We start from the raw sequence: 26,883 nt of genomic DNA, 5'->3' as shown, positions 1-26,883 counted from the left end.
CTACCAGCAAAACAACGTGATCCCGCAGCGCGCGCGCACACACTTATGCACACGCACCCGCGCACACACACAAATATGCCTCGCGTATGTATGCTGACATTTGGGAGCCCACTCGCCTGCAATGCATGGGGAGGAGGAAACTTCTGTATGATGAAGAGCAAGTGAAAGCGCTGCATGCGACGTTCGCACTCGGTGCATTATTAAGTCGGAGCATCATCACGCTGTCATGACAACTGATCAATGAAACTGGTCCATTTGGCTGACCATCCCTCTTTCTTGTGCTCTCTCTCTCTCTCTCGCTCTCCCTATGGAGGAATCTAAGCTGTGATACCATTTAAAATGCTGACAGCACGACAAAGCAACCCTCGATGGGCACTCGGCAACAGCCAGACAGTGTCAGCATTTTAGTCAAAATTGACGAGATTTACTACAAAGAGCCTTCGGTGAGTGAACTGAAAAATGACGAGAATATCACTTGTCACACGTTCCTCGCTACTTATATAGCATATAACACGTTTTGCCCAGGCACATCAGCAAAAATGGTGGGCAATATTTGGATCTTTGTGTCTTAATTTAAAAGCAATTCGTGAGTGGCTCGTCTTACATTCCAAAAACATGTATGTTAGCTTCACACGGAGACAAATAAACATCCACGCTCACAATCGCACCACAGGACGATTCAGAGCGTTCAATTAACCTGCCAAGCATGTCTTCGGGATCTGGGAGGAGACCGGAGTACCCGGAGAAGACCCACGCAGGTACGGGGAGAACATGCAAACTCCGCCCAGGAAGGCCGGAGCCTGGACTCGAACCTGCGTCCTCAGTACTGGGAGGTGGACGTGTTAACCACTCACCCACCATGCCGCCCTCATAATAATAATAATAATAATAATAATAATTATAATAATAATATCCATCCATTTTCTTGACCGCTTATTCCTCACAAGGGTCGCGGGGGGTGCTGGAGCCTATCTCAGCTGGCTCTGGGCAGTAGGCAGGGGACACCCTGGACTGGTTGCCAGCCAATCGCAGGGCACACAAAGACAAACAACCATCCCCGCTCACAAGCACACCTAGAGACAATTCGGAGTGCCCAATTAACCTGCCATGCATGTCTTTGGAATGTGGGAGGAGACCGGAGTACCCGGAGAAGACCCACGCGGGCACGGGGAGAACATGCAAACTCCACCCAGGAAGGTCCGGGCCTGGACTCGAACCGGAGTCCTCAGAACTGGGAGGCGGACGTGCTAACCACTCGACCACCGCGCCGCCCATAATAATAATAATAATAATTATTATTATTATTATTATAATAATGTTTTTGTAACATTTCAATCAATTACTATGTAACACTATAATTTTCTCTTTTTAATTTTCAATTTATGGGCCTAACTCTCACAACACAAATTGAGACAATTGATTAAAAATGATTCATTTTAGTAGCAAAGACTCACAAATACAGAAAGGCAGGCCAAAAAAAAAAACCCAGCAACTCACACATTTTCCCAAAAAGGAGACATGTTCATTGATCTAGAAATGATTCTAAGCCAAAAGAACTACAATGACCTGAAAAGCACAGCCATGACCTGACAGGTGTGCGTGCGTCTAATTGCATGTGCGGGCGTGTGCGTGCGCGCGCATCACAGAGTCACTTAGGTCTATTTTTCCTGCGTGCATTATGACACAAGCATGTTGACAAACTGTGCGTTATAGGTGTATGCTTTGTGTTCATGCACCTTTAGGCATACATGTGTGCGAGTGTTGTCCTGTCCTTCAGCACGAGCACTTCAGGTCACTGACTCCTGATATTTGATGTTGAAGGTTTGGCTCTGTGTATGCGTGTGTGTCATACGTCTGCGGGTGTTTGGGTGCATGAACCTTTTCTGTAATGGGCCCCTGTAGTCAACCATGTTTTGTTTTCCATCAGTAGATTATGTAATTTTGTTGGCTATCAGTCATTTTAGTCACTCCATAAATGCTGAAAGTGTTCACTTACTTTTGTATTCAAGGTGAAAGCCTGCAGCCACAACACTAATGTCACTCTGAAAGTGTAAGAGAAGCTGATTGGATGTGGAGTTAAGCAGGGCGGGAGCTGTAGTTCCTGTAAAAGAAATATATATAAAAAAAAATAAGGATTAATGCCATCCATCCGCTATACTGATTATCCTCATTGGAGTGGAGGGTGTTGAGTGAATACCCTAAACATGTTGCCAGACAATCACAGAGCACAGACAATTAAGCATTCAGGCTCACATTGACATCGAAGGAAGGTTTAGAGCAGGGGTGTCCAAACTGTGGCCCTGGGGCCATTCACGGCCCACCATCCATTTTTTAGCTACCAGTAGCATATACAAAAAATTACTTTTGAATGGCCTGCAATTGTATCGGGTGTGGGTGCTGAAAACCTGGAGCTATGACTACGACTAATAATAAATTTGACTTATAGAGCTTTTCTAGATGTACAAAGAGTAAAGTAGTAACAACAATTCTCTTTATAAAGTCTCATGAAAAACCCCCCAAAACATATTCCAGTTAAAGAAGCAAAAATGCTTTCCTCCATTTTCTGGTGTCTGTTTCAAGGTCTAATTTGTGAACATATCGCATTAATGATAAATTCAGATCCACAATTAAATACTGCTTGAAAAAATATCATCTAGGTTGTGTTCGGCTCATGGCAGGGGCAGATCTATTCTAGTGGGATACAGGGTTGCATACCACTACAAAACCATGAAAAAGCCACAAATCTCCTTTAACAGAATGTTAAAAAAAAAAAAAAAAAAAAAAAAACTACAGAAAAAAAAAATCAAATACATAACTGTTCTATTGATTGGCTTTAGCAAAGTGGCTCACTTGCATCCATTTTTCTTTATGCGGGTTTAAAAGAAAATTTTTGGACACCACTGATTTAGAATTTTAACCTTATCCTTGTCCGAATATGCATTACATTCAAAAAAAAAAAAAAAAAAAAAAAAAAAAAAAAAAAATTCTATATGCAGGACTTAACAAATCTACTAATGCTGATTTCATTAGATAAGATTTTGTATTTTTTTTTACATGATGAAAAAAAGAGGCTTGTGTTTTACTTTTAAATGAGTTTTATTACCATTATTGTGGTAATTCTGAGAGGTTCTAAAAATCAAATATAACAAATATAAGCTTGCAGGACGAGTCCAAAGAAAGACCTTTCATTACGACTTAAAAATAATTACGTTAAACTAGTTTCGATATTTGATAGTGGTTTTATGTTGCTTCTAATTAGATTCCTCACGTATACCGTATTTTCCGCACTATAAGGCGCACCGCATTATAAGGCACACCTTCAATGAATGACATATTTTTTAAACTTTTTCCATATATAAGGCGCACCACATTATAAGGCGCACCTTCAATGAATGACATTTTGAAACTTTTTCCATATATAAGGCGCTACAGTAGAGGCTGGGGTTACGTTATGCATCCATTAGATGGTGCTGCGCTAAAGGGAATGTTAACAAAACAGTCAGATAGGTCAGTCCAACTTTATTAATAGATTACAAACCAGCTTTCTGACAACTCCATTCACTCCCAAAATGAAAAAACAGCTGCTTTATTATTTTCTCTGAGGTAAAGTATTAGTATTAGCCAGCGATCCAAGATGGCGGGATCTTCTGTTGATCGTGCAGGGTCACCGATAGCGTATTGACAGCGAGACCTGTTGCGGCTCAATACTAATCCATATATAAGGCGCACTGGATTATAAGGCGCATGGTCAGCTTCTGAAAAAATTGAAGGCTTTTAGCTGCGCCTTATAGTGCGGAAAATACGGTACCTAAAAAAATGCATAAGATATCGGATTCTGGCCTCAAGAAGTCTTTTCATCCCAAGCCCGTCTGGGAATTGCCAGGAAAGGAAGGTGACTGACCCCTCCTAACCCTCCACAGACCACTAACCTGGTATTGTCCCTACATGAGGAGACCCTCATCAGCCCTCCCGCTCCGTGGCAAACATCAGAATCGCTGCGGTTAGAGTGGGCAGCTCCCCAGTGTAACTTGTAGAGAAGGGCAAAGGTCATTTGCGCCTTTGTGTGTGTGTGTGTGTGTGTGCGTGTGTTACCCAGTGGGTGGGATGTTTCATGTGTGATAGGTATGTGACAGGTACGTGCTTGGGGCAGCTCACAGGGGAAACACCGCTGGGAAATTGTAAAGGTTAGATCATTCTTTATCCCTCCCTGTCCTCTCTCCCTCCTTCCAGGCTTCACTCAAAGTACGAGTGAAGCTTCTCCGCTCTTTCTTCTCCTGCCCCCCCGCCCCCCGTCGCCACATGCAGAGGAGGACTTCTTAAGGCATCAAAAGGACATTTAAGATAATATCAGATTTCTTGCTATTACAACTCATCCATTATATATCTCTGGCGTGCAGTGTTATGTGTGTGCTCATAGATTAATAACTGTCATAGCTAATTCATCACATATACTCGCTGTATGTGTGTGTGCGTATACAGCTTATAGTTTAGAGCTGTCATATCTCATCTATCATAGACCTCGACCTGCGCATGTGTGTGTGGGTATATTGTCATACCAGAAAATGAGCCTAATTTCGGAGCCGTCATGTCTCCCCCATCGTAGATCTCCAGAGAATCCCAGTTGTGCTCGGTAGCAAATGTCATCACTTGAATCTAAAAAGCAAATAATGAAAATAAAACACATTTTGCATTTGTCTATGCAGAGTCGTCGTATAAATGGTTAAACACGAGCATTCTCCCTGCATTCCTTTTTTTTTTTTTTAGCTTGCTTTTATAGCAGCAGTAACATTGCAGCGTGGCACCTAATGGCTCCCGTGTGCCTCAAATACAGTCAACCCCCACAAATTCACCGTTCAGCAATCACAAAATCCCCTATATGCGAATTTTTATTTTATTTTATTTTTTAAATTCCCACCTTGTCAGCGGAAAACCTACCTACTTGCATTTTCCTGCGACAAAGCCATGCTTAAGGTATTTCTACTATGTACCAAGGTAACAGCGTTAAATTATCTTATTACAACCAACATGATACCTGGATCACTTTTGATGCATTCGAGGATGGTCGGAAGTCGGATATATCCGGGTTCACACCAGGAAGTGTGAACTCGTAAATTCCACTTGCGAAGTCGGAATTAAAAAAGGACTCCGACTTCACCGGCGGACTACAATGTGACGTCACTCTGAATGTCAAAACACATTCAACAAGATAGCTTTCTTCATTCAAAAATATTCGCCATAACTTGACGTAATGCAACGTTCGTGACAGTATTGCCGCTATATTCCTGCATGAAATTACACGGTAAACTACTTAACTGTATGGAATGTTTATGAAATAAGATTAAATCAATAAATAAAGCAAAATTACAGAAATGTAAGTTTTCTGGAGGTCAAATTGAGTTTTGGGGACCAAAATAAAAAACAATTTATCACTATATGCCATTTTGGTTGTTTACTTTCACCTCGAACGCTTTACAGGTCAGAACTGGGAAGTTTCAACTCGGATATTTCCGACTTCCGACCATCCTCAAATGCAGCATTTTATCAACAGTATGATGTCATAAAGTAGTCTTGTTGAAATGTTTCAATTTTAGTTTGTTTGTTAGTGTTTGCTAAGTATAATACCCTTGGTGGAACAGATGCTTTGCCTTAGTGATCGGCCGCAATGAGTAGAGCGCTAAGTGGTTGGTGAGGGCTATCTGGGGACTATTTTGATTCATCATCATTTTAGTCCAAAATCAATTCTTTTGTTGGTGTCTGGCCTTGCACCTATCAGTTCCCACGCATGAATAGAAATTCTAGATACCAGTTAGATAATACAAAATAATCCATGTTAAAATGATTTTTGCCATATCGTCACCTGGATCCCTGCTCCTTCGCTGACATGTATTCTCCACAGACAGTTGAGACTGTTTGGGTAAGGCTCCGGAAATCCGGGAGACAATATGGTTCCGCGGCGCTCTGTCAGATTTCCACTGCAGGGGACTGAAGACAAGACAGAAATTACAGACATTTCAGTAAAGTTTATTAACCACATAGCTGAGGGAAATGACGGGCTGTTAGAAAATGACGCCACAATATCATTTTCAAACGACTGTAACACAGATCCAGAGGCGGAGAAGAGAAAGTGGCTCCATGTGATTTAATAAACTGACGCGACAATTAAAATAAATTTCATGCAGACGTATATTTTGTTGGACAGCATTCGTATTGAAATCATGATGATGATTTAGTGCTTCGGAACAATGTTAAGTTATAAACGGTGCAATGCAAGAACAATATAAAAGCCAATAAAAGTGCAGAGGCATTCATTATCAATACTATATGTGTGTTGTAGTTTGCAATGGTGTAGAATTTTATTGTATCATACTGATCAGTTTGGGATCATTTGCTCACTTTAGTTTAACTATAAGTACATATTTAGTTTTTTGTATATACAATATTTTTGATCCAGCTCTTGAACTGCATCGTAACAGATTGCACATGGGGTACCTAATGTTGCGGCCAGTGAGGGTATCCCTCCAGTGCCTTACCGATACAGCTTGGCGTGGTTGAATTCCACTGTGCCAGAGCACCTGGTACAGCCTGGCACCGGATCGCGCTGGATCCCTTGAGCAGATATCCCGGACTGCACTCGAAACGGACCACCGAGCCGGCCGAGAACTCCGACCCGATCCGCCTGCCGTATCGAGGCTCTGGCACCGAGCTGCACTGACTGTCGCTGGTCCGGGGCACAGCTTCAGTCGGCAGTCATTAAAAGAGTGTGAGGAGAAAGTATGAGAAGAAGATGTAAAAGAATTCAACCAGACTCATTCACCATGTGTTGATGGTTATTCATTTTGCCTTTGATTTGGCCGTCCATTAGTCATCAGTTTAGCCATTCAAATTACAACTAGATGATCACCAAAGCGAGGACGGAATCACTTAACGTTAACTGCAACTTGCAAGGAAATATGAGTTACAAAAAGCTGTTTGAATGATTCCACCTTTCAACAACTCACCATTCATCTGATAGCACACTCGAGCAAATTATCTAAAAAATACACATGATATTGCTGAATGAGGCATTGAAAGAAAACATTTTAGTCAAGTTACCTTGGTAGACAAAGTGAAAGCCCTTCGCTGCTTGGCCACTCTTGGCATTGAACCGCAGCATTATTTGATGTGAAGTTGCCAACGGTAACGTCTCTCCTGGGAAACAAAAGTAACAACCGCATAAATGGAATTTCGAAGTGAAACTCTTTGGTTGATTTGAAAATGATCACAATTTGACCGATTCTTCCAGGTGCAATAATTCACCAAACATCTGCAATTTCAAACATCCGGGCATTTCCACAATGCAACACAATCCAAAAGCTTCCTTTAGAGTCTACACCTTCCTTTGCCTGTGACTAGCACACAAACCCGGCAGATTGTTATAGTAGTCAAATAACATTTAATCACATTTTGAAATCAAAACAATGCTCACAAATTAAGAAACTGGATGGATGGATGGATAGATAGATAGATAGATAGATAGATAGATAGATAGATAGATAGATAGATAGATAGATAGATAGATAGATAGATAGATAGATAGATAGATAGATAGATAGATAGATAGATAGATAGATAGATAGATAGATAGCTAGCTCAGATAGATAGATAGTTAGCTAGCTCTGCCAGATAGATAGATAGATAGATAGATAGATAGATAGATAGATAGATAGATAGATAGATAGATAGATAGATAGTTAGCTAGCTCAGATAGATAGCTAGTTAGCTAGCTCTGCCAGATAGATAGATAGATAGATAGATAGATAGATAGATAGATAGATAGATAGATAGATAGATAGATAGATAGATAGATAGCTCAGATAGATAGCTAGTTAGCTAGCTCTGCCAGATAGATAGATAGATAGATAGATAGATAGATAGATAGATAGATAGATAGATAGATAGATAGATAGATAGATAGATAGAGATAGAGACAGACAGACAGACAGACTTCAGATTCTTTCTCTGTGAGGCGATGCAAAAGATCATTTCCAACCAACATTAAGTCAGCCATTTCATGTAAACTGCCCATTTCCTTCAGACTTAAATGAATGACAGTTGGAGATAAATAGCACATGCGCCTCCACTCCACTCCACTCATCAAAAGGCAGTCTAAAACTACCAGATTTACATTTTAAATGTTCTTTTCTCACTCATTTCAGTTTTGTTATTAATCTAAAAACTAAACTAAAAAAAAAAAAAAAACTAAACATAACTAAACTAAACTAAACTAAACATCTTCAGTTTCATTGAAATAATCCATAAGAAAGCTATAACCGAAGGAATATTCACTCACTTCCTTTTCCGAAGACTCTCCTTAATCAAAGAAAATAATTTCTTATTTGTTCACAGCACATTATACCTGAACATTGTTGACAACGTGAATAGTTGGATTTTAGAGTCACACTAATGGCATTACGGTGTATTATGTTGAAGTTTGCAGCAGATGGATGGATTGATGTGACTGCTGATTCCAGCACGGCCTCAATGAGGCATCCCGGTCGCTGATGCCGTCTCAAAGATAAGCCATAATGGATTCTCACTAAATACATCACTGCCAAATATACTGAGATAACAACTGCTGGTGCTGTGGTCTCACGGCCCCCAAGAGTGGAGAGAGATTTCATTATATTCCTCTTACAAAGATGTGCTCGGGAACTCCTAAACAGCAGAACTTAATAGTTTCTTAAAAAAAAAATAAAAATAAATAAAAAAAATCTTCTAAGGGTGTGTTCACGCCAGGACTGTTTGAAGCGGATTATGTTGTGAACACTCAGATGCAGGACCAATCAAGTGGGTCGAGATCAGTGAGCAAGGTTGAGTTGCTTCAGTTGATTGCTCATTTGATTTGGGAATGCATGAACAATGGCATGAATAATAACTTGAGCAAGTTGCAAGAAAACGAGAAAATGCAGAGTCGGAAAAGACCATCATCCTCAGGCACCATCAAATTGCTTAATCTAGTGTGTATGTACATATATAAATCGAATGCATTATTATTATTATTATTATTATTATTATTATTATTATTATTAGGGGTGTCAGGCGATTAAAATTTGTAATCGTAATTGATCGCATGACTTCAATAGTTAACTCACGATTAATCGCAACTTTTATTTCTGTTTTTAATGAACAAGAAAATATTAATATGTTAAACTAATAGAAATATGGCTGCATCTTTTAGTCATTGATACATTTCATAATTCATAAGACTGAGTTAAAATTAAAAAGATGTACTGACAAAAAAATGTGATATTGATTTGTGTTGGTCATTTTTCTGCCACTAGATGGCATGATTGCATTTTTTAAATATTGGTGACAGTTCAGTTATTTTTTCTTTTCATAATAATAGCAATCTAATCTTTAACATGAAGTAACTTGTGAAATTCTGCATTTTTTAAAATTGCAAAAATACAACTTGACCCAGTCTCCACAAATATATGCATTATTAATAAATGCATTACTGCTAAATTTTGACTGGATGTCTCTGCTGCGTTGCGAGTGAAATTGTTACTTTCCAAGTCAGGGGCGGTCATTAATCGTGCGTTAAATAAAATTAGTGGCAAAAGGAACTTTAAATTAACTCAAAATTAATGCACTAATTTTGGCACCTCTAATTATTATTATTATTATTATAATTATTATTATTATTATTATTATTATTATTATTACAGCATAAAACGAAACAATGACATTGAAAGATAGATGACAGAGACATTGAATCAATGAGAACAATCAGAACAGCCAATATTGAAAAATGAGATGCCCCATGATGACATCTAGAAGAAGTACACAATAACATTTTATTTTTATTGTTATTATTATTATTTCTGAAAATATGTTGCTAAAAATTGTTCAAAGGCACATGTTCTGGAGTGTGCTTCCGGGGCTGTATTACATTAAGCGCCCCGGAAAAGTCAACACGATTGGCTGGCAACCAGTTCAGTCAGCTGGGATAGGCTCCACCACCCCTGCGACTCTTGTGAAGAGCAAGCGGTTAAGAAAATGGATGGATGGATGGATGGATGGATGGATGGATGGATGGATGGATGGATGGATGGAAAGGTGAACATAACGTTTTGTGCAGCTACAATACAGACCACACATACTAACAATATTGTAAAAGAGACTTCCTGAAAACAATCAATGTACTGTTTTAAACTGCCACTGCCCCAAAGATGTTTTTTCTTTTTTCTTCTTGCCGACTGGCTGAGACAGTCTCGACAGTTTCGGTCACGTAGCGCAGCCAGAGAGAGGCAGGCGTCCTCCTCGACAGAAGAGACAAACCCCGCAGGCAGCGTCTGAAGCAAAGCCGGCTGGCAGGGGCCATTCGTTGGCGGGTCACGAGTACAAATCGGTCAGAACAAAAAAAAAAAAAAAAAAAAAAAAAAAAAAAAAAAATGCTACTTTCAAGGATATTTATTTTGAAAAACCCGTGAGTAAGTGAAGCCATAAAAATGGTTATGGTAAAACAAGCCTTTGGAGTTTTTTTTTTTTTTTTTTTTTTGAAAAAAAGATTAACTCAAGACGTGAAACAAGCTCGGAGCTCCCACTAATTCCAACAACTGCATTCAACATAATGATGAGCCATATATTTAATTTTTGTTTATATTTTTATGTGACAGTGAAACTAAAATTGATGCAAAAGTTGTCGACAACTGATGTAACGCTTATGAAATTTAAAGTACATTGAAAGTCTGCTTGATCTGTTTTAATGGATGTCAACAACATTTACAAGTCTTAACTCAATCACTGCCTTTGACGGAAAAAGACGTCAAATGATGCAATGCATTTTTGCTGGGCTGGCAGTGAATGTGTTAAAGAGAAGTCCATATTCCAAGATTTAAAGGGAGCCTCCGTTCACTATGACGTACACCTCGTTAGTGTGCCCGTGTCCATTCCCATGCCCAGCATGGACACCATTATAAGAAAATCTGGACTGGCAGCAGTAGACATATGATGACTGGCTCATAAGACAGTGCCTGCCCCTAAAACAAGCTGATTCAGCAAGCTAGGAAATATAGTGCATAAATTATCATCTTTTGGGTATTTGGATGAAAGCCCATCACACGCATGATATTAAGATACGTGGAAACTGTTTAAAAGGTGAAAAATTGTCTCGGTGTCATGTGATCCTTACTATTGTCCCGCCTCTCCAGGCGACCAGTGAGACATTAATCACTTCAGCAACCTAAATATCGGACCAATTTTTCATAAGCTTTCTTCAAGCTCCTGAAGGCCAGATTGCAGAATAGATCAACCCGGCAAAGGTTTTCAGACATGGCCGTTGTCTCCTCCGATGAATTAATAGGACATTTCTCACGGGAATGTCTTATCATACCAGAAAAAAAAATAAAATAAAATCTATTATTCTCCCATTTCTCACCTGAATGTGATCCCGCCAGAGAACTCAGCAATCGCGAGTTCTCATTGGCGCCATCGAACAGCTCCACCGAGTCGTTCATCGCAGTCTGGAAGAAGGCAAACTGACCAAAAACAACTGGAAAAGACGAAGAGGGACAGATGAGAAAATCGGGACACTGTGAAATTCACGAGAAGCTTTAGCATTGCTAATTTATTCTTTTACAGTTTAAAGCTTACCAAACTGTGGAGGCACTGTGATGTAGTAGGAGCAGATTTGTTTAGTGGTGTAGTTTAAAGGGTAGTTTGGAGACAAAACTACTCCCTCAGATCCACCATAATGTCCACCACACGGAGCTACGCAAAAACAGAGAAAGATGATGTAAGGATTGGGAAGGTGCAAGGATTATAACCTCTGGCAAAAACATACAAAGGCAAAATGCAAACAGTTGTGGGTTAGTTTGTAAATAATTTACCAAGCGGCTTTCACAAAACTACACCACAGCATTAAATGAAAATATGGAGAGGTGTTGAAACTTTTTCACGAACAAATAATATCCTTAAAAACTTTAATTTTGCCACTTGCTGTCGACTGAAGATGACACAACCCTTGCCCAGGAAACAGGTGACAACCAATCATGGCTCAGTTTGCCGTGATTGGTCGTTACCTATTAGGTCACAATAAGGGCAATATCGTGGTATTAAAACTGCCACAATATCGTCGTTGTCATGTTCACAATATTTAAAAGGAACACATCTGTTAAAAAAAAGTCAGGTTGATTTCCATTTGTGCAGTTCTAGCCTCCTCTAGTGGCTAGTTTATTAGTGCAATTTAATTTTCATTAGGGATGTTTTGGCCTTCTATGTTTAAAATCTATGCTAATTGTCAGATGAAGGGGAAACGAATTTGCTTGTGAAGCGATCAATGTGTGCTTGCATTAACAAGTATGTGCCTCAATATTGTTATTAGAGATTGTAGGTGGTTTATATGTATTGCTGTAATGTACAAAAACACAATATTGTGCTTTTTTTTTTTTTTTAGTATGAGCTCTTTTTTTTTTACAATATTGTGATCTTTTTTAAATATCGCCAATGCCCCCACAATATCGTGATAATTATCGTATTGTGACCCTCATATCGTGCCAATATTGTAACGTGGTGTTTGGATATCGTTACATCCCGATTACCGATTACCTATATAAAGGTATTAATTGCACATGAAAAATAATGAAAATCAATTCTGGACAAAATGTTCACTTTTTTTTCTGCTTAAAATGGCTCAAGCAGTCAAGTATCCCTTTAAAAAAAAAATCCACAGCATTTTTAAGGCTTCTTTCGCACTTTTAGATAATTTCGGCCTTTTTTATTCTCCTTGCTAATGAGTAATTTGAATATTCCAGTGTGGAATCTGTCTTGATTTTATTTTCATGACTTCCTGTTCTGACCTGGAGGTTGTTGATTGTGTCACTAACGGTTGTTTGTTGCTTGCCTTTCACCCATGGATTGCTCTCTGTCGGTTACACCTCGGAATATAAATGTAGTCTTCACAGGAAAAACATAAATCTCAAACAGGAAATATATCATATATATATAAATAATCTTGGTGATGCATTGCATTGACAGCTAAAGAGTGCACTCAATTTTGAAGGATTTTGCTGAAACCTGCATTTTATTTCACTGCTGCAACATCTACCTTCTGCATGATCATCAAGATCATGCAAACTCATTCACCAAATGTCCCTAGTGCGCGATATTCTGTGTAGGCTAATGATGAAATTTCTCATCAACATCACGAAAGAAGAAGGGATCGCAAACATATTTATGCAACGAAACGATGTGTCTCAGGCGCATCTGTGGAAAATATTTTGGAATCTGTTTTGGACGATGACATGGCCACTGTAAATTGGAATGTTATAGACTTGACTTCATTCACAAAATAAATATTGGTTGGTCACTGACTATAAAATGCAACCGCATTAGACAAATTGAATGACTGTGCTCATGTCAGCCAAGTTGAAGTTGATTTAATTGGGAGGGGGAAAAAAACAATAATCAAATTTAGCACATTTTTATTGGCCTTTTAGACTTGTCATTTTATTGTAATGGTACATGCAATAGTAAGGACAAAAGGGATTAGAAATGTATTTATATTGTTTATCATTAGTGGTGTCATAATTAATGTGTTAATTTTGAGTTAATTTAAAGTTTCTTTAATGGCACTTTTTTTTTTTTTTTTTTTTTTTAAACACGCAGTTAATGACCACTCCTTACTTGGAAAGCCTGAACAGTCCAGTCGCAAAGCAGAAGACACGTCCACGTCAAAATTTAGCAGTAATAAATTTAACAATAATGCATATATTTGTGGAGACCGGGGTCATGTTGTATTTTACAATTTCAAAAATGTGAAGAATTTCACAAGTTACTTCATATTAAAGATTAGATATCTCTTAATAAGAAAGGAAAAATGAGCTGTCAGCAACGTCTTCCAAATGCAATTATGACATCTAGTGGCAGAAAAATGTCTTGTGACAGAACACCCCCCCCCCCCTCCCCCACATTTTTAATTTTAACTAAATTGTATGAATTATTATGAAATTTCTGTATAAGTGACTAAAAAGATAGAGCCATATTTCTATTAGTTGAACATTTTTTTTCTACTTTTATGTTAACAATGGTATGAAAACAAATCAGAAAAATATGTTATTGTACATTAAGAACAGATATAAAAATATGTGATTAATCATTAGTTAATTTTTTTTAAGTCATGTGATTATTTTATTTTTATTTTAATCAACTGACACCCCTATTTATCTTAAAATTTAAAAAAAAAAAAAAGTAAACCAGTTTGTTAGAATGAATCAACCTAACTAAAATGTCAATACATCTAAATTACTACTTTCTACATATTAAAACCAGGAAAATAAAACAAAAATAATAAAAACACAGTTTCAGAGCTACCAGAACCTCCAGTTGGATAACACTGCCACAATCATTTCTGGCAAAAGCATGAAAAAAGATTTTCAACAGCTTTTGTAGCTTTTAGGGACATCATGTTGCAATAAAGCATTCAGCTTTTAATCATGTGTCTTGAGTTCCTCTTCTTCTTCTTTTCTGTAGCTGGGAGCAATGTGCCCATTACAGTCAGTTGGCATACATGATGCTTCTCTAATCTTTTATTCTCAAGTTGAAAAAACAAAACAAAACATCTAGATAGCTGCATTTGGCTAAAACAACCCTCAAACCCTTATGTAACCTTCAAAATAAAATCCTTTGATCTAAATGTTTGTATTTGTAAATGAATCATTTCATCGGGCAGTGCAGGTCAAATACTGCCACATAATCAGCGTGTCTTTGTAAAAAGTACTTGTAAAATGTTGACACTTTTTAACGACGTGCACATTTACATACTGAATATGGCCTTGGCTTTTGGACCAGAATTTGAATAATTCATCATCAACATGCAGGACACAGATGTAAACAGTCCTGCATACTGGCTGGAATGATTCTGCTTTGCACATTTACTCACTCACTCGTGCACACGCACACATGCACGCATACGCGTACACTCACGTATTACTGTGTACACTGCATATACATGCAGTACAGACGCCCTAGCTTGCTACAGCCATGACATTTGTTTGGATAATGTATGCATTGCATAAAGAGGTCTAGCAAATAGCCTACAGGCACTTCTCAGTGTCACAAGGGACATGCCTGAACGTGACCCCTTCAGTGGTCTTTTCGCCTGCACGCAAAAGAGCTTCAGGTGCTTCAGTTTCAGGTGGTCTCAATCCAAGCAGTGATCAAGCAGTACTGTGCTGAGCACACTTCAAGCACTACAATAACATTTCAAGCTGAGCACACGTGCTGAGATATCACAAACTTAGCATAAGAATGGGCATCGCGGATGAGGCTCACTTGGCAAATAGATCAACACGTCAGAAAAAAAAAAAAAGAAAAAAAAAAAAAAAAAAAAAAAAAAAAAAAAAAGCACGGCTCAAATTGTTATTGTAGCTATTTCCAAGAGAGCAGATGCATTCGTTGGCCTCTCGCTTTTGCCCGTCCCCCTTCCCGTTTGCTTCATAAACCATCAGAGTAATCATCCGCTTTCTTTCTGCTCCTCTTCATCCCTCCACACTGACTGATATTTTCTGGATTGATCCTTGCTGTGATGCTGCGTTCTAACCCTCGGGTCTGAAGGTGCGTTCTTGATCTACCCACAATCTCCCAGTAGTGTTGCTCCAGGCTCAGGTGCTAAAAAGACTCCACACAAATGGGCTTTGATCACTCACGCTCACGGCACGCTGAAACGCACACACTTTGGAAGACTTCTCATGGCCGTTCAGTCGCCAACAAACACGCATGCATGCATGCACGCACGATCATTCTCTACAGCAAAAGTGAGCACAGTAAAAGAAAAATGTCTAAAAAAAATGTCCCAAAGTGTTAAGGTTATGTTGAAGCACCTCCTAGAGTTTTTTTTTTCTTCCCTGTTGAAAACTAGTAATAAAACTGTTATTGTGCTTTCAATTTTCCAAGGATTATTTTCATCACAGGAAAGAAAAGAACCCCAAACTCTTGAATCTTGCACACCCACACTTGAACAAACAGACATGTATTACTGTTACAAAGCAAGGATTAGAAATCCTTCAATTGCACAACACATATTTAATGGCATTGAATATCTATATGATGATGTCTCTTATGGAATACCAAAACTGCAAAAAAAAAAAAAAAAAAAAAAAAGACTAAATAAATGACTGAAAGTGTAAATAAAAATATTAATACATTTTTATTTAATTTTTGAATTATATTTGTACATACTTGTTTATTTTCACTTTTAGTCATTTATTTATTTATTTAGTGATTTATTCAAATTTATTTAGTCATTAATTAATTTATTTCAGCATTTATTTATTTAGAATTTTGGCAGTTTTGGTCCTCCATAGTCTCGATGCATTTGGTTGATTTAAATTCACTACATGCAACTGTCATTGTCATTGTTAAATGTTTGACAGTAAACATGAGTAGCATTAAACTGCTCTGAGCCTTTTTTTTCCTTTTTTTTTTTTTTTTTTAATTAATTGTTCATAATTTGCCAAATCGCTGCGAACTGTTAAGTGAGGTCAATAAGGTTCACCGCCACAAATCTCAAGTTTGAGCTTCTAAATCAAAGCAAAACAAATCAGAATGATGGCTTATGTTGAAAAACAAAGTCAGGTCATTGTATCTTAAACATCTACATACACACATATTATTAACCCATAGTAAGACAAATGAAATTTCTTCACATTAGTAAGATTCGGACCGACTATGGTTAAAGTCTATTCATAGATAGAGCATACAGTTATTATTTTTCATGTACATAGGCGCATAAGCGTGAGTGGTAGAATGTGTGCATGAACTCCCACAATCACACACACATAAGCATAAACAGAATAAGAAGTGTGTGAGAGAAAAGCCCATCAAAAGTCACTAAGAATTTCCTTTTCCTTTCAACAGCTCTTAGTTACCATGGGAACCAATAAAAGAGCATTTTGAGATGGGAAGTGTGTGTGTGTGGGGGGGGGGGGGGGGGGGGGGGGGAGACAGAGAGAGTGCGAAAGAGCAGAGAGCATCACAGAGTAAATCAGACAGACAGACGAGGCGGTAGGAAGGCAGTGCAGGAAAAGAGGGTTGGCGAGAAGTCGTTACATGCGAGGGGGGGGGGAAAGAGAAAAGGGGGCTGAGCAAGGGGACAAAAGGTGAAACGAGAGGAGACGGAGGGAGTGTAAGTGGAGCTGTATTATTTAAGGGGGTCTCAACCTGTCTAATGAGCTTGGTCTAAGAGCCCCCAGGAGCTGGCCCGAGACACACAGACAGAAAGGGAAAAAGAAGTGCCCAAACTATGTGGTGAGAAAAGTCAATGTGGAGAAGAATAGAAAGCCGAGGGAAATGGAAGGAATTAGTGAGTCGAATTGTGTTGACTGAATTGTTTCAGCAAAAAGAGGAAGTGGCACCTTAATCAAAGACCTTGTTGTGGAAACAGAAAAAGGGAAAAGAACTAAACTTAAATCGAAACTTACATCTGCACAAGAGGATGAGATCCAAATACAGATGTGTGGGGAAAGCTCCGTTTCTTTAATATGTTTATTACATTAATAGTTTAATTGATTAATTGATTTTTAACTCATTTGCTCCCAATAACGTGTAAATACGTTTTTTTTAATGTTCTAAGTGTCCCAAAGACGTATTTATACGTTTTGTTTTGTTTTTTCCCCCATTGACATCCTTGAAACCATAATTTAAACCATAACTAAACTTTTCAAGCCTAGTCCTACCCCGAAATGTTCCTTCCAAACCCGAACCCGACACTCAAACCCTATCCATAATTTGAAATGTGCATTATTATTTTTTTGGTCACACATTCTGATGGCATTTGTTTAACTGTACAACAGAGGAAAAATCTGCACATTTTTATTCCAATTTTCAAGGGGATTTGGCGCCGGAAGGTCATCATCTTTGTCTCTTACTGCAATGTGTTATTGTATATAAAAACAATAACTGTCAAAATTAAGCATGAGCTCAAAAGAGCTAAAATCAGCAGGCTAAATCGACTGGCTGATTAACTCATTTGCTCCCAATAACGTGTAAATATGTTTTTTTTTATGTTCTAAGTGTCCCAAAGACGTATTTATACGTTGTTTTTTTTATGCAAGAGCATAGAAAAGGCTTTGATGCAGCCTCTCAACTGCAAAGAACGGTTGCAGAAATGGTAGTTATTACACAAACGGCCAGCAGGTGGCAGCAGAACAAAGGAGATCAACCAGGGCCATGTAGAAAAAAAGCTCAATTACTTACAATTTTAAATAGATTTGTGAAAACTGATGAAACTTAGCTCTCTTCTAATGCTAATTGCTGCAAAACGGAAACAGATAGAAACATACTTTATTTTTCTGATGAAAGAAGAGACTTTAAACTTACTTTTGATAGGTTCCATTCTTTTATAGCAATTGAACACAATATTCTGTGGGCCTTTCAAAATCAGTCAAAATCCAGGAAAACATCCGGGAACGAACGGGATTGTTTCTGTGAAAATGGCTGGGAGTGAACGAGCTAAGAATCATGCTTAACTGCTAATTATTCAATCAATAATGAGGTACACTACTTGGTTGCAAGGAGAAGAAATGTTGCTGATTCAGTCTCAAGAAGTTAGTGGTCGAAAGAACAAGCTGGGCTACATTCACCCACAAGAGACGGTGGTCTCTTTTGGCGTGTGCATAATGTGTGGCTGACATTGCGCCCCAAAGTAAAAATACATGAATAAATAAACAACGCTACGTGAAATGGTTTTCGATTGTGTAATGCATGTCATGTCAATCATTATCGTTTATTTTTGGGATTTGTGTAGTAAAAAGCCACTTGAGGTCAAGCATGTCTCAGGGACATTTAACTGGAGTTGACATCATACGCCACCCACACGGTTGGGAAGTCGATGCGCATCATAGATGATTTTGCATCCAGGAGGGAAGGAAGACTTTATAAATAAGCTTTAACTTTTAAGGAAGCAAGCATTATTGACATGTTTCTGTTTTTTGTTTTTTTTAACTTTCAGTTTCCTAATTATTCGTATATTGCGTATTCTTAATTGGTTAATACAATACAATAGTGTATTTTAAAGAAAATCCAAGTTCCATTTCAGTGTTTTTCATCAATGTGCGGGCTTGTGTGTTGGTGGTGGTTGCACCAAAGGGTGGTCTCGCAAAGGGGACACTCAAACTTAAAATTAATGAGGAAGGAAAGGACAACTTATCCGGGCAGCGTGAATCTGCTCAGCACAACATTTACATCAAAATATGAATTTAGGATGTTCTGAAAGAGATTTTCTTATGTGTCCTTGATTGACTAATTTAATTTTCATTTGCTTTATAAGCTTGAAGTGGTATCAAAGCGCACTGCATCAAACATAAAGCTAAATGAGTAAATACAGCAAATCGTCACTTTTAAAATAATTGCCTAAGTCTTTTTTTTATTGCAAAAAATATAAATATTTTTTTGCCTAAATCATCTCCCCATGATACAAATGGTTCATTTTTTTTGTGTTTCCTGCAAAATTCTGGAAAAAAAATGGCAGGTGATTATTTTAAAGTGACAAAATGTAATTTTTTTCTTTTTTCAAAAACTCCTGCATTACAATGTACAGTTTTAGTCAATGAAATAGCTGGTGAGTACATAATCGTTTTCTGACAGAGCTTTTGTAATACCGCAGTTTATTCACGTCCATGAGATCTGAAGGAGTGGCTTAGGACGATGATGAAGTCTTTGATATGATTATACAATATCAATATACTCACTCAGCTTCTAAATCATAATGTATCTCACTCAATATTTCACTCAAATCTCACTAAATTAACATTTATCGAGCTAAGTGCAGAACTGCTGATGCTGCTGATTTTTTGTTTTTGTTTTTGTTTTTACCTTCACTGCTGGTGGAAAAAAAGAAAGTACATGCTGCAACATTTGTGATCCTTGTAAAATATCTTTTTATCTTGATAAAAGGTCAAAATGGTGAGAGCATGAGATAAAGCCTCTCCTGCTTTGACAGGTGGCGAGAGTAGTCGTACTCGAGTCAGAGTTACAATTAGCTGTGCTTCATTTGTCATATTGAGTCAACGCGTTCCTAGTTGTTCGTTACATTGCATTGATGAAACCGAGTCGTGACGTAAATCTCTCTGACAAACCAGCATAGATCCTACAAAGCAATACAAATGGCGAGCAGAATGTAATTCAATGTAAAGAAGAAAAATAAGCACTTATTCCAAAATGACTCAAGTTAAAGTATGTTGCATTAAAACTCCTCTGACAAGTAGCAATTTATCCAAAAAGTGACTTGAATCCAAGTAAAAGAATAAATGTAGCAGGTTGCTCCCCACCTCCAGTGATTTGTGACCAAATGTCAGATTACTGTCATTTATAATTCTGAGTTCCTCTTATATGCACACTCAAACAGAGACACACACTTTCTTTGACAAATACACTGCAAATGGCCATTTGGCAGGTGTCACTTGCTGGGGCTCTGTCAGCCATTAATCAAATAGACAGTTTTGACAGTTTGGCCTTCCAATCCCTGACAGAATCTGTCTCAGATGTTCACACACACGCACACACAGAGGCGCACGCATACACAAAAAAAGCACCCACCACCACTTGGACCACTAATTAAGGAATATGCACAGGAATAGCAAACAGAGACAGTGGAATGTTATATACACTTTCTAATTGGGTGTACAGTTTTTGTGACTATTGTTTAAAGATGTAAACATGTGGAGAAATGTCATATTTACACAAATGTAAACTTATTAAAAAAATACAATTTCTTACTTTATTATTAATTAGGAATGTAACGGTATCCAAACATCACGATACGATATTATCACGATATGAAGGTCACGATCCGATAATTCTAACGATATTGTGGGGGGTTGGCGATATTTAAAAAAGGTCACAATAATGTAAAAAAAAAAAAAAAAAAAGAGCTCATACTAAAATAGCACAATATTGTGCTTTGTACATAACAGCAATGCATCTAAATCATCTACAATCTCTCATCACAATATTGAGGCACTTACTTGCTAATGCAAGCACACATTGATCGCTTCACAAGCAAATTCGTTTCCCCTTCATCTGACAATTAGCATAGATTTGAAACATAGAAGGCCAAAACATCCCTAATTTAAATTAAATTGCACTAATAAACTATCCACTAGAGGGTGCTAGAACTGCACAAATGGAAATCAACCTGACAGATGTGTTCATTTTAAATATTGTGAACATATTGTGACAGTTTTAATATCACGATATCACGATATTTCCCTTATCGTTACATCCCTATTACTAACACAAGGGAGCCACGGTGGATGACTGATTAGCACGTCCGCCTCCCATTTCTGAGGACTCGGGTTTGAGTCCAGGCTCCGGCCTTCCTGGGTGGAGTTTGCATGTTCTCCCCGTGCCCGCGTGGGTCTTCTCCAGGTACTCCGGTCTCCTCCCACATTCCAAAGACATGCATGGCAGGTTGATTGGGTGCTCCAAATTGTCCCTAAGTGTGTTTGTGAGTGTGGATGGTTGTTCCCTCTGTGGGCCCTGTGATTGGCTGGCAACCAGTTCAGGGTGTGCCCCGTTTGTGTTTGTGTCTATGTTATCAACGCTTTTGTGAGGTCAACAGTCTGATGTTGAACCTCAAAAGAAGGTCGGCTATTCGAGGTACTTGATGCATTTGAGGTCAGGGATTTTAAGTCCTCTTATCAAAAACTCCTCCACCTTGCTTTGTGCACTGAGAGCAGAAAAAGGGTCCTCCACAAACTGTTCACACAGATGGATTCACTTTGATACAAAGAATGCCTGATGAATGGATGAATAACTAATGTTGTCGGTCTAACGATGAATTCACTATTTATGTCTGTATGGTTTAATTGCGTGCAACAATTTGTTCAAGCACAAGTCCTTCCTACCTTTACATGACGGCAGAGCCTTGTCCCAAACCGGCTTCCCATCATACCCCATCACGCAGGTTATTGTTTCACCGCCCACTGTTGTGTAGCCATGGTGACAGTTATAGGACACCTGAGATCCCAGTTTATAGTCATGGCCGGTCCTGCTAGCATTCATGATGTTACCAGGATCAAAACAGGCCTCCCTTGGCTTTTCTGAAAGAATAAAAAGAGAGTTTTGTGCATTTAGAAAAGTCGATTCAAACCTTACAAGACAGCGACATTGAACAGAATATGAATGCTAGTTCAACAAATCCATCACACAAAGTTCAAGTTAGAGATGTGGAGGGATTATTAATTTAGTATCCTTCAGTGTAGGGATTTATAATCACAATCAATCTTGTAAAGTATCAGAGTAGAAATACAATATTTTACTTCTGTATTTACTAGGGATGGGCGAGTACCGATACCAGGTATCGGTATCGGGCCGAAACCAGCTTTTTTTCAAGTACTCGAGTACTCGTGACGCAGACGAGTACAAGCAAGCGATGGCAGAGGGGGAAGACGTTAAGTGAGTCTTCCTTGCCTGTAAATGGCGCTAGCTTGCAGCAGTTTTTCACCAAAACTTCACCGGTTTGGAAATACTTCTCATGAGCTCGGACGTTAGCGACATTTGAGAGGTGTTAGCCCCAGACCAGCAGGAGAGCTGGTAGGATGGTCTTCCGCATGCTCAGTTTTTTAAACGTGACAAACAGATGTTTGGCTTCCACCTTTCGATAACATCATAGAATCCACCTTTAACTCATTTACTCCCAATATAGTATAAATACGTTTTTTTTTTATGTTCTAAGTGTCCCAAAGACGTATTTATACGTTTTTTGTTGTTGTTGTTTTTTTTAATGCTAGAGCATACAGAAGGCTTTGATGCAGCCTCTCAACTGCAAAGAACGGTTGCAGAAATGGTAGTTATTACACAAACGTCCAGCAGGTGGCAGAGCAAGGAGATCAACCAGGGCCATCTAGAAAAAAAGCTAAATTACAATATTAAATAGATTTGTGAAAACTGATGAAACTTAGCTCTCTTCTAATGCTAATTGCTGCAAAACCGAAACAAATAGAGACATACTTTTTTTTCCTGATGAAAGAAGAGACTTTAATCTTTCTTTTGATGGGTTCCATGCTTTTATAGCAACAGAACACAATATTCTGTGGGCCTTGCAAAATCAGTCAAAATCCAGTAAAACAGCCGCGAGCGAACGGGACTGCTTCTGTGAAAATGGCTGGGAGTGAATATTAATAGAATGCATAGATAAAAAGAGGAATAAACCAAATCAACTCTTATGTTGCGATTTGCCTTGCATATGTCCTGGTAAGAATGTCAGTGAAAGTTCAAGAATCTGCTAAACTTTTATCAAAACTGGACTACATGTCCCTATTAAAAGAAGAGAACAGCAATTTCTTGACGGAAAATGTTTTACTCTCCTCTTGATCGACCGAGTGGTCGCTGTCAAGCCAGCACTATGAAGTGTACTCTCTTTCTGTTGATTTGATTGGATGTGACAGACAAAAAAAAAAAAAAAAAAAAAAGAGACCCTTTACGACATATTCCCTTCTCTTACATTCCTGCTTTCATGGAAGAAGAAGGGGCTAATGAGGCTAAGACAAAAAGCAAGACTGATGAAGTAGAAACAAGCGACTCCAACAATGTCAAAAAGTGTCTTCGTTCTAAATGACAGTGTTGGCCCAGGTTGTTTGCGTTCCTCTGATTGCCCGGCAAAGAACGGTAGAAAAAAAAAAAAGGAAAGGGATAGAGATGAGGAGGGGGAGGTAGAAGCAAATGAAACAGGGAGATGATTAAGGTTGCATTTTAATTAGCGTGATGGCAGATGAAAGGTAGTGAATTAATGACGAAAGTACAGAGGTGTGAGGTGCCCCGGCAAGGCAGACAACAGAGGGGGGAGATAATCGTTTTTAATTACAGATAAATGGAGTGAGATAGACACAAAAATGAAAACGGATTTTTATATAACTTGACAGAGGGGATCTCGTCGGCAGTCCGATGATGAAGTAATAATCGGCTTCACTTTGACAATAGCTGTTAAATCACCAGCAGTCAAGCGGCTTCTGTAAAACCAAGATGAGTCACAATCTGTGGAGGTAAACAACTCATGGGCTGACACGGAACATCAGGCCCTCTCTGCTGAAAAAAAAAAAAAAAAAAAAAAAAAAAAGCCTCATGATGTGAGGCTGAAACGAATAGAGTTGGCAGCTTTAAATATTAGCCAGTCTGCAGAAGCGACACCTCCGTGTCGACGTTTCAATATTCACGGCAAGTAAAAAAAAAAAATGAAATAAAATGAAGATCGTCATGGAAAGTACAGAAGATCAAATGCACACATTTGTTCACAAGAGATGGGATGTAGCTTTGATTTGTCCCACGGTTCAGCGACAAATAATCCTAATTGATACCCTTGAGCATCATGTAAAGGTGGTCTGGATGAAAGACTGCAAATCGCTATCGGTTGAAAAGACTTGCAGCCTCAACAAACTCACAGCCATGGCTGCCGAAATTACACAACTACTCTGACCTCGCTGTAATCCACACATAGACTGACCAACCAATTTATTTATTCAAAAGCACATTTTTTTTTTGCGGTGTATAAAAAACAAGACCAAGACAAATTAATGTGAGCTAGTCAAACTCTATAGATGTTTTTTTTTCTAATCTTTTCAAGTGTGGACGTAAAAACAAACAAATACAATAATGTATTTGCATAAGTGTGCACACCCTCCTATAACTGGCACATGGCCTGTGCCATGAACGAATGAACCAGTCACGTTCAAGCATGTTAAATGGGAACCAGGACACACCTCCGATTATCCCCAAATAAAGTTCTCTTAGTCTACTAGGCGTTTCCACACCTTTTTTTTAAATAAATAAATAAAATCTAAATAAAATAATAAATAAATAAATTAAATCTCCCAAATTCATAGGGGTAAAATGTCTTCTGGTACGATAAAGTCAACATTCAAAAACTATGTATGGATTTGAGGCTACTTTTTGAAAGTGAAACAAACTAAAAATGTCAGCGAAAGCCTACTTGAACAACTGAACTTCATTTGGGGTTAATCAGAGGTGCTCTCAACGGTGGCAGGTGTATGCGTTAAAACTTTTTCAGTTGAGTTGGACAGGTTATAGAGCACGTGAATGATCTTTGCCCCATTTTTTTTTTCTCCCATAATAAATTGGCATTTGGGGTGAGAGATGGGTCATGTGTGTACCTTTTAACAAGGGTATACGCAATAGCACTTTTACAGGCTGTCCATTCATTAGTCTGTACATATCAATCTTTGTCTAAGAAATGTCGGGACCGTTATAAAACAAAAGACAAAGACAGTAACGTGAAGATCAACTTTTACCTCTGAACTCAATGGCGAAGCCAGACATGCCCAGCGAGGCGTCCGATCGGAATGCCAGGAAGAGACTGTTACCACTGCTCTCGATGCGCTCTGGGGCTTGGTTGCCTTGGAGACTCGCCAGGAGAGGCCCATTAGAGTCTTCGCCCTCGTAAATGTGAAGGAAGTCATAACTGGGCTCCATGTTAAAACTGATAGAAGCAAAACAGAGATCGATTGAATCAAAAATAGCTTCTGGAGAACTGACTGACATTCACGAATAAGTTTTTTGCAGGCATTTGAGTAGCGGGAAACTTCTTACGGGAAATACTAACAGGAACATTTGCTAAGATTAGAGAAATTAATAACTCATTTGCTCCCAATAACGTTTAAATACGTTATTTTTAATGTTCTAAGTGTTCCAAAGACGTATTTATACGTTTTTTTTTTGTTTTTTTTGTTTTTTTTAATGCTAGAGCATACAGAAGGCTTTGATGCAGCCTCTCAACTGCAGAGAACGGTTGCAGAAATGGTAGTTATTACACAAACGGCCAGCAGGTGGCAGCAGAGCAAAGGAGATCAACCAGGGCCATGTTGAAAAAAAGCTTAATTACTTACAATTTTTAATAGATTTGTGAAAACTGATTAAATGTAGCTTTCTTCTAATGCTAATTGCTGCAAAACGGAAACAGATAGAAACATACTTTTTTTTCCTGATGAAAGAAGAGACTTTAATCTTTCTTTTGATAGCCGGGAGCGAACGGGACTGCTTCTGTGAAAATGGCTGGGAGTGGATGAATTAAAATAGCCACAATATTTGCACTGCATTACGTGTCAATTGCAATCCCACTTGTACTTCCATGTCGGTCTTAGTTTTGTTGTTCCGTGTGTGGGTGGTGTTTCATGTGGCGATACCCTGCCCATTTGCCACAAGAGGTACGCTGGTTGCAAGCGCACACCTGCTGCTCAATAGAAGAGCCTCTTCTGTTGCTAGCTTAGAGTGTTCACAACATATTCTTTAACAACATAACACTCCAAGGCACTTTCTACCAGCAACAACAAGATACACTCCAACAAATTGCTATAAAATTACGGGGAATTTTCAACAGTAGTGCACCGTTTTTCATTAATACAGTTGAATACTGTAAATTTTGACGTAATGGAGGAACAAATACAGAAAGCTGCTGTAAACTGTGGGTACAGATTAATAAACTGTGGGTACAGATTGTTAAACTGTGGTTACAGTTTACTAAACTGGGTACAGATTACTAAACTGTGGGTACAGATTACTAAACTGTGGGTACAGATTACTAAACTGTAGGTACAGATTACTAAACTGTAGGTACAGATTGTTAGACTGTGGTTACAGTTTACTAAACTGGGTACAGATTACTAAACTGTGGGTACAGATTACTAAACTGTGGGTACAAATTAGCAAAAAATAAATAAATAAATAATCAGAGACCCTGACACCAGAGGGGCTCCGTAATTCTGGGCAAAAAAAAAAAAAAAAAATCTCAATATAGCACCCTGCACTTTCAACCTTAAACTGATGTACAGTGATGTGCACGTCACAGTGTTGTTGGTATAATATTGACTTTTTCTTCTATAGGCTTGTGCACTT

At 38.4% G+C, this 26,883-nt stretch overlaps 1 protein-coding gene across 1 annotated transcript in view; it reads right to left on the bottom strand.

Moving 5' to 3' along the window:
- LOC144017967 (CUB and sushi domain-containing protein 1-like) overlaps positions 1 to 26,883 on the bottom strand; it is a 454,419-nt gene that overhangs the window by 62,460 nt on the left and 365,076 nt on the right. The window contains exons 32-40 of the mRNA XM_077519995.1: positions 25,284 to 25,471; positions 21,885 to 22,079; positions 11,635 to 11,751; positions 11,420 to 11,533; positions 7,093 to 7,188; positions 6,531 to 6,734; positions 5,858 to 5,982; positions 4,557 to 4,653; positions 1,997 to 2,101 (exon numbers count right to left, since the gene is read on the bottom strand). Coding sequence (XP_077376121.1) covers positions 1,997 to 2,101; positions 4,557 to 4,653; positions 5,858 to 5,982; positions 6,531 to 6,734; positions 7,093 to 7,188; positions 11,420 to 11,533; positions 11,635 to 11,751; positions 21,885 to 22,079; positions 25,284 to 25,471 — 1,241 coding nt within the window. The remainder of the gene's footprint in view (positions 1 to 1,996; positions 2,102 to 4,556; positions 4,654 to 5,857; positions 5,983 to 6,530; positions 6,735 to 7,092; positions 7,189 to 11,419; positions 11,534 to 11,634; positions 11,752 to 21,884; positions 22,080 to 25,283; positions 25,472 to 26,883) is intronic.

Source organism: Festucalex cinctus, chromosome 4 (assembly GCF_051991245.1).
Source record: "Festucalex cinctus isolate MCC-2025b chromosome 4, RoL_Fcin_1.0, whole genome shotgun sequence".
Classification (NCBI taxonomy): domain Eukaryota; kingdom Metazoa; phylum Chordata; class Actinopteri; order Syngnathiformes; family Syngnathidae; genus Festucalex; species Festucalex cinctus.
The sequence above is the reverse complement of the archived record's forward strand: the minus strand, read 5'-3'. Positions and strand labels throughout refer to the sequence as shown.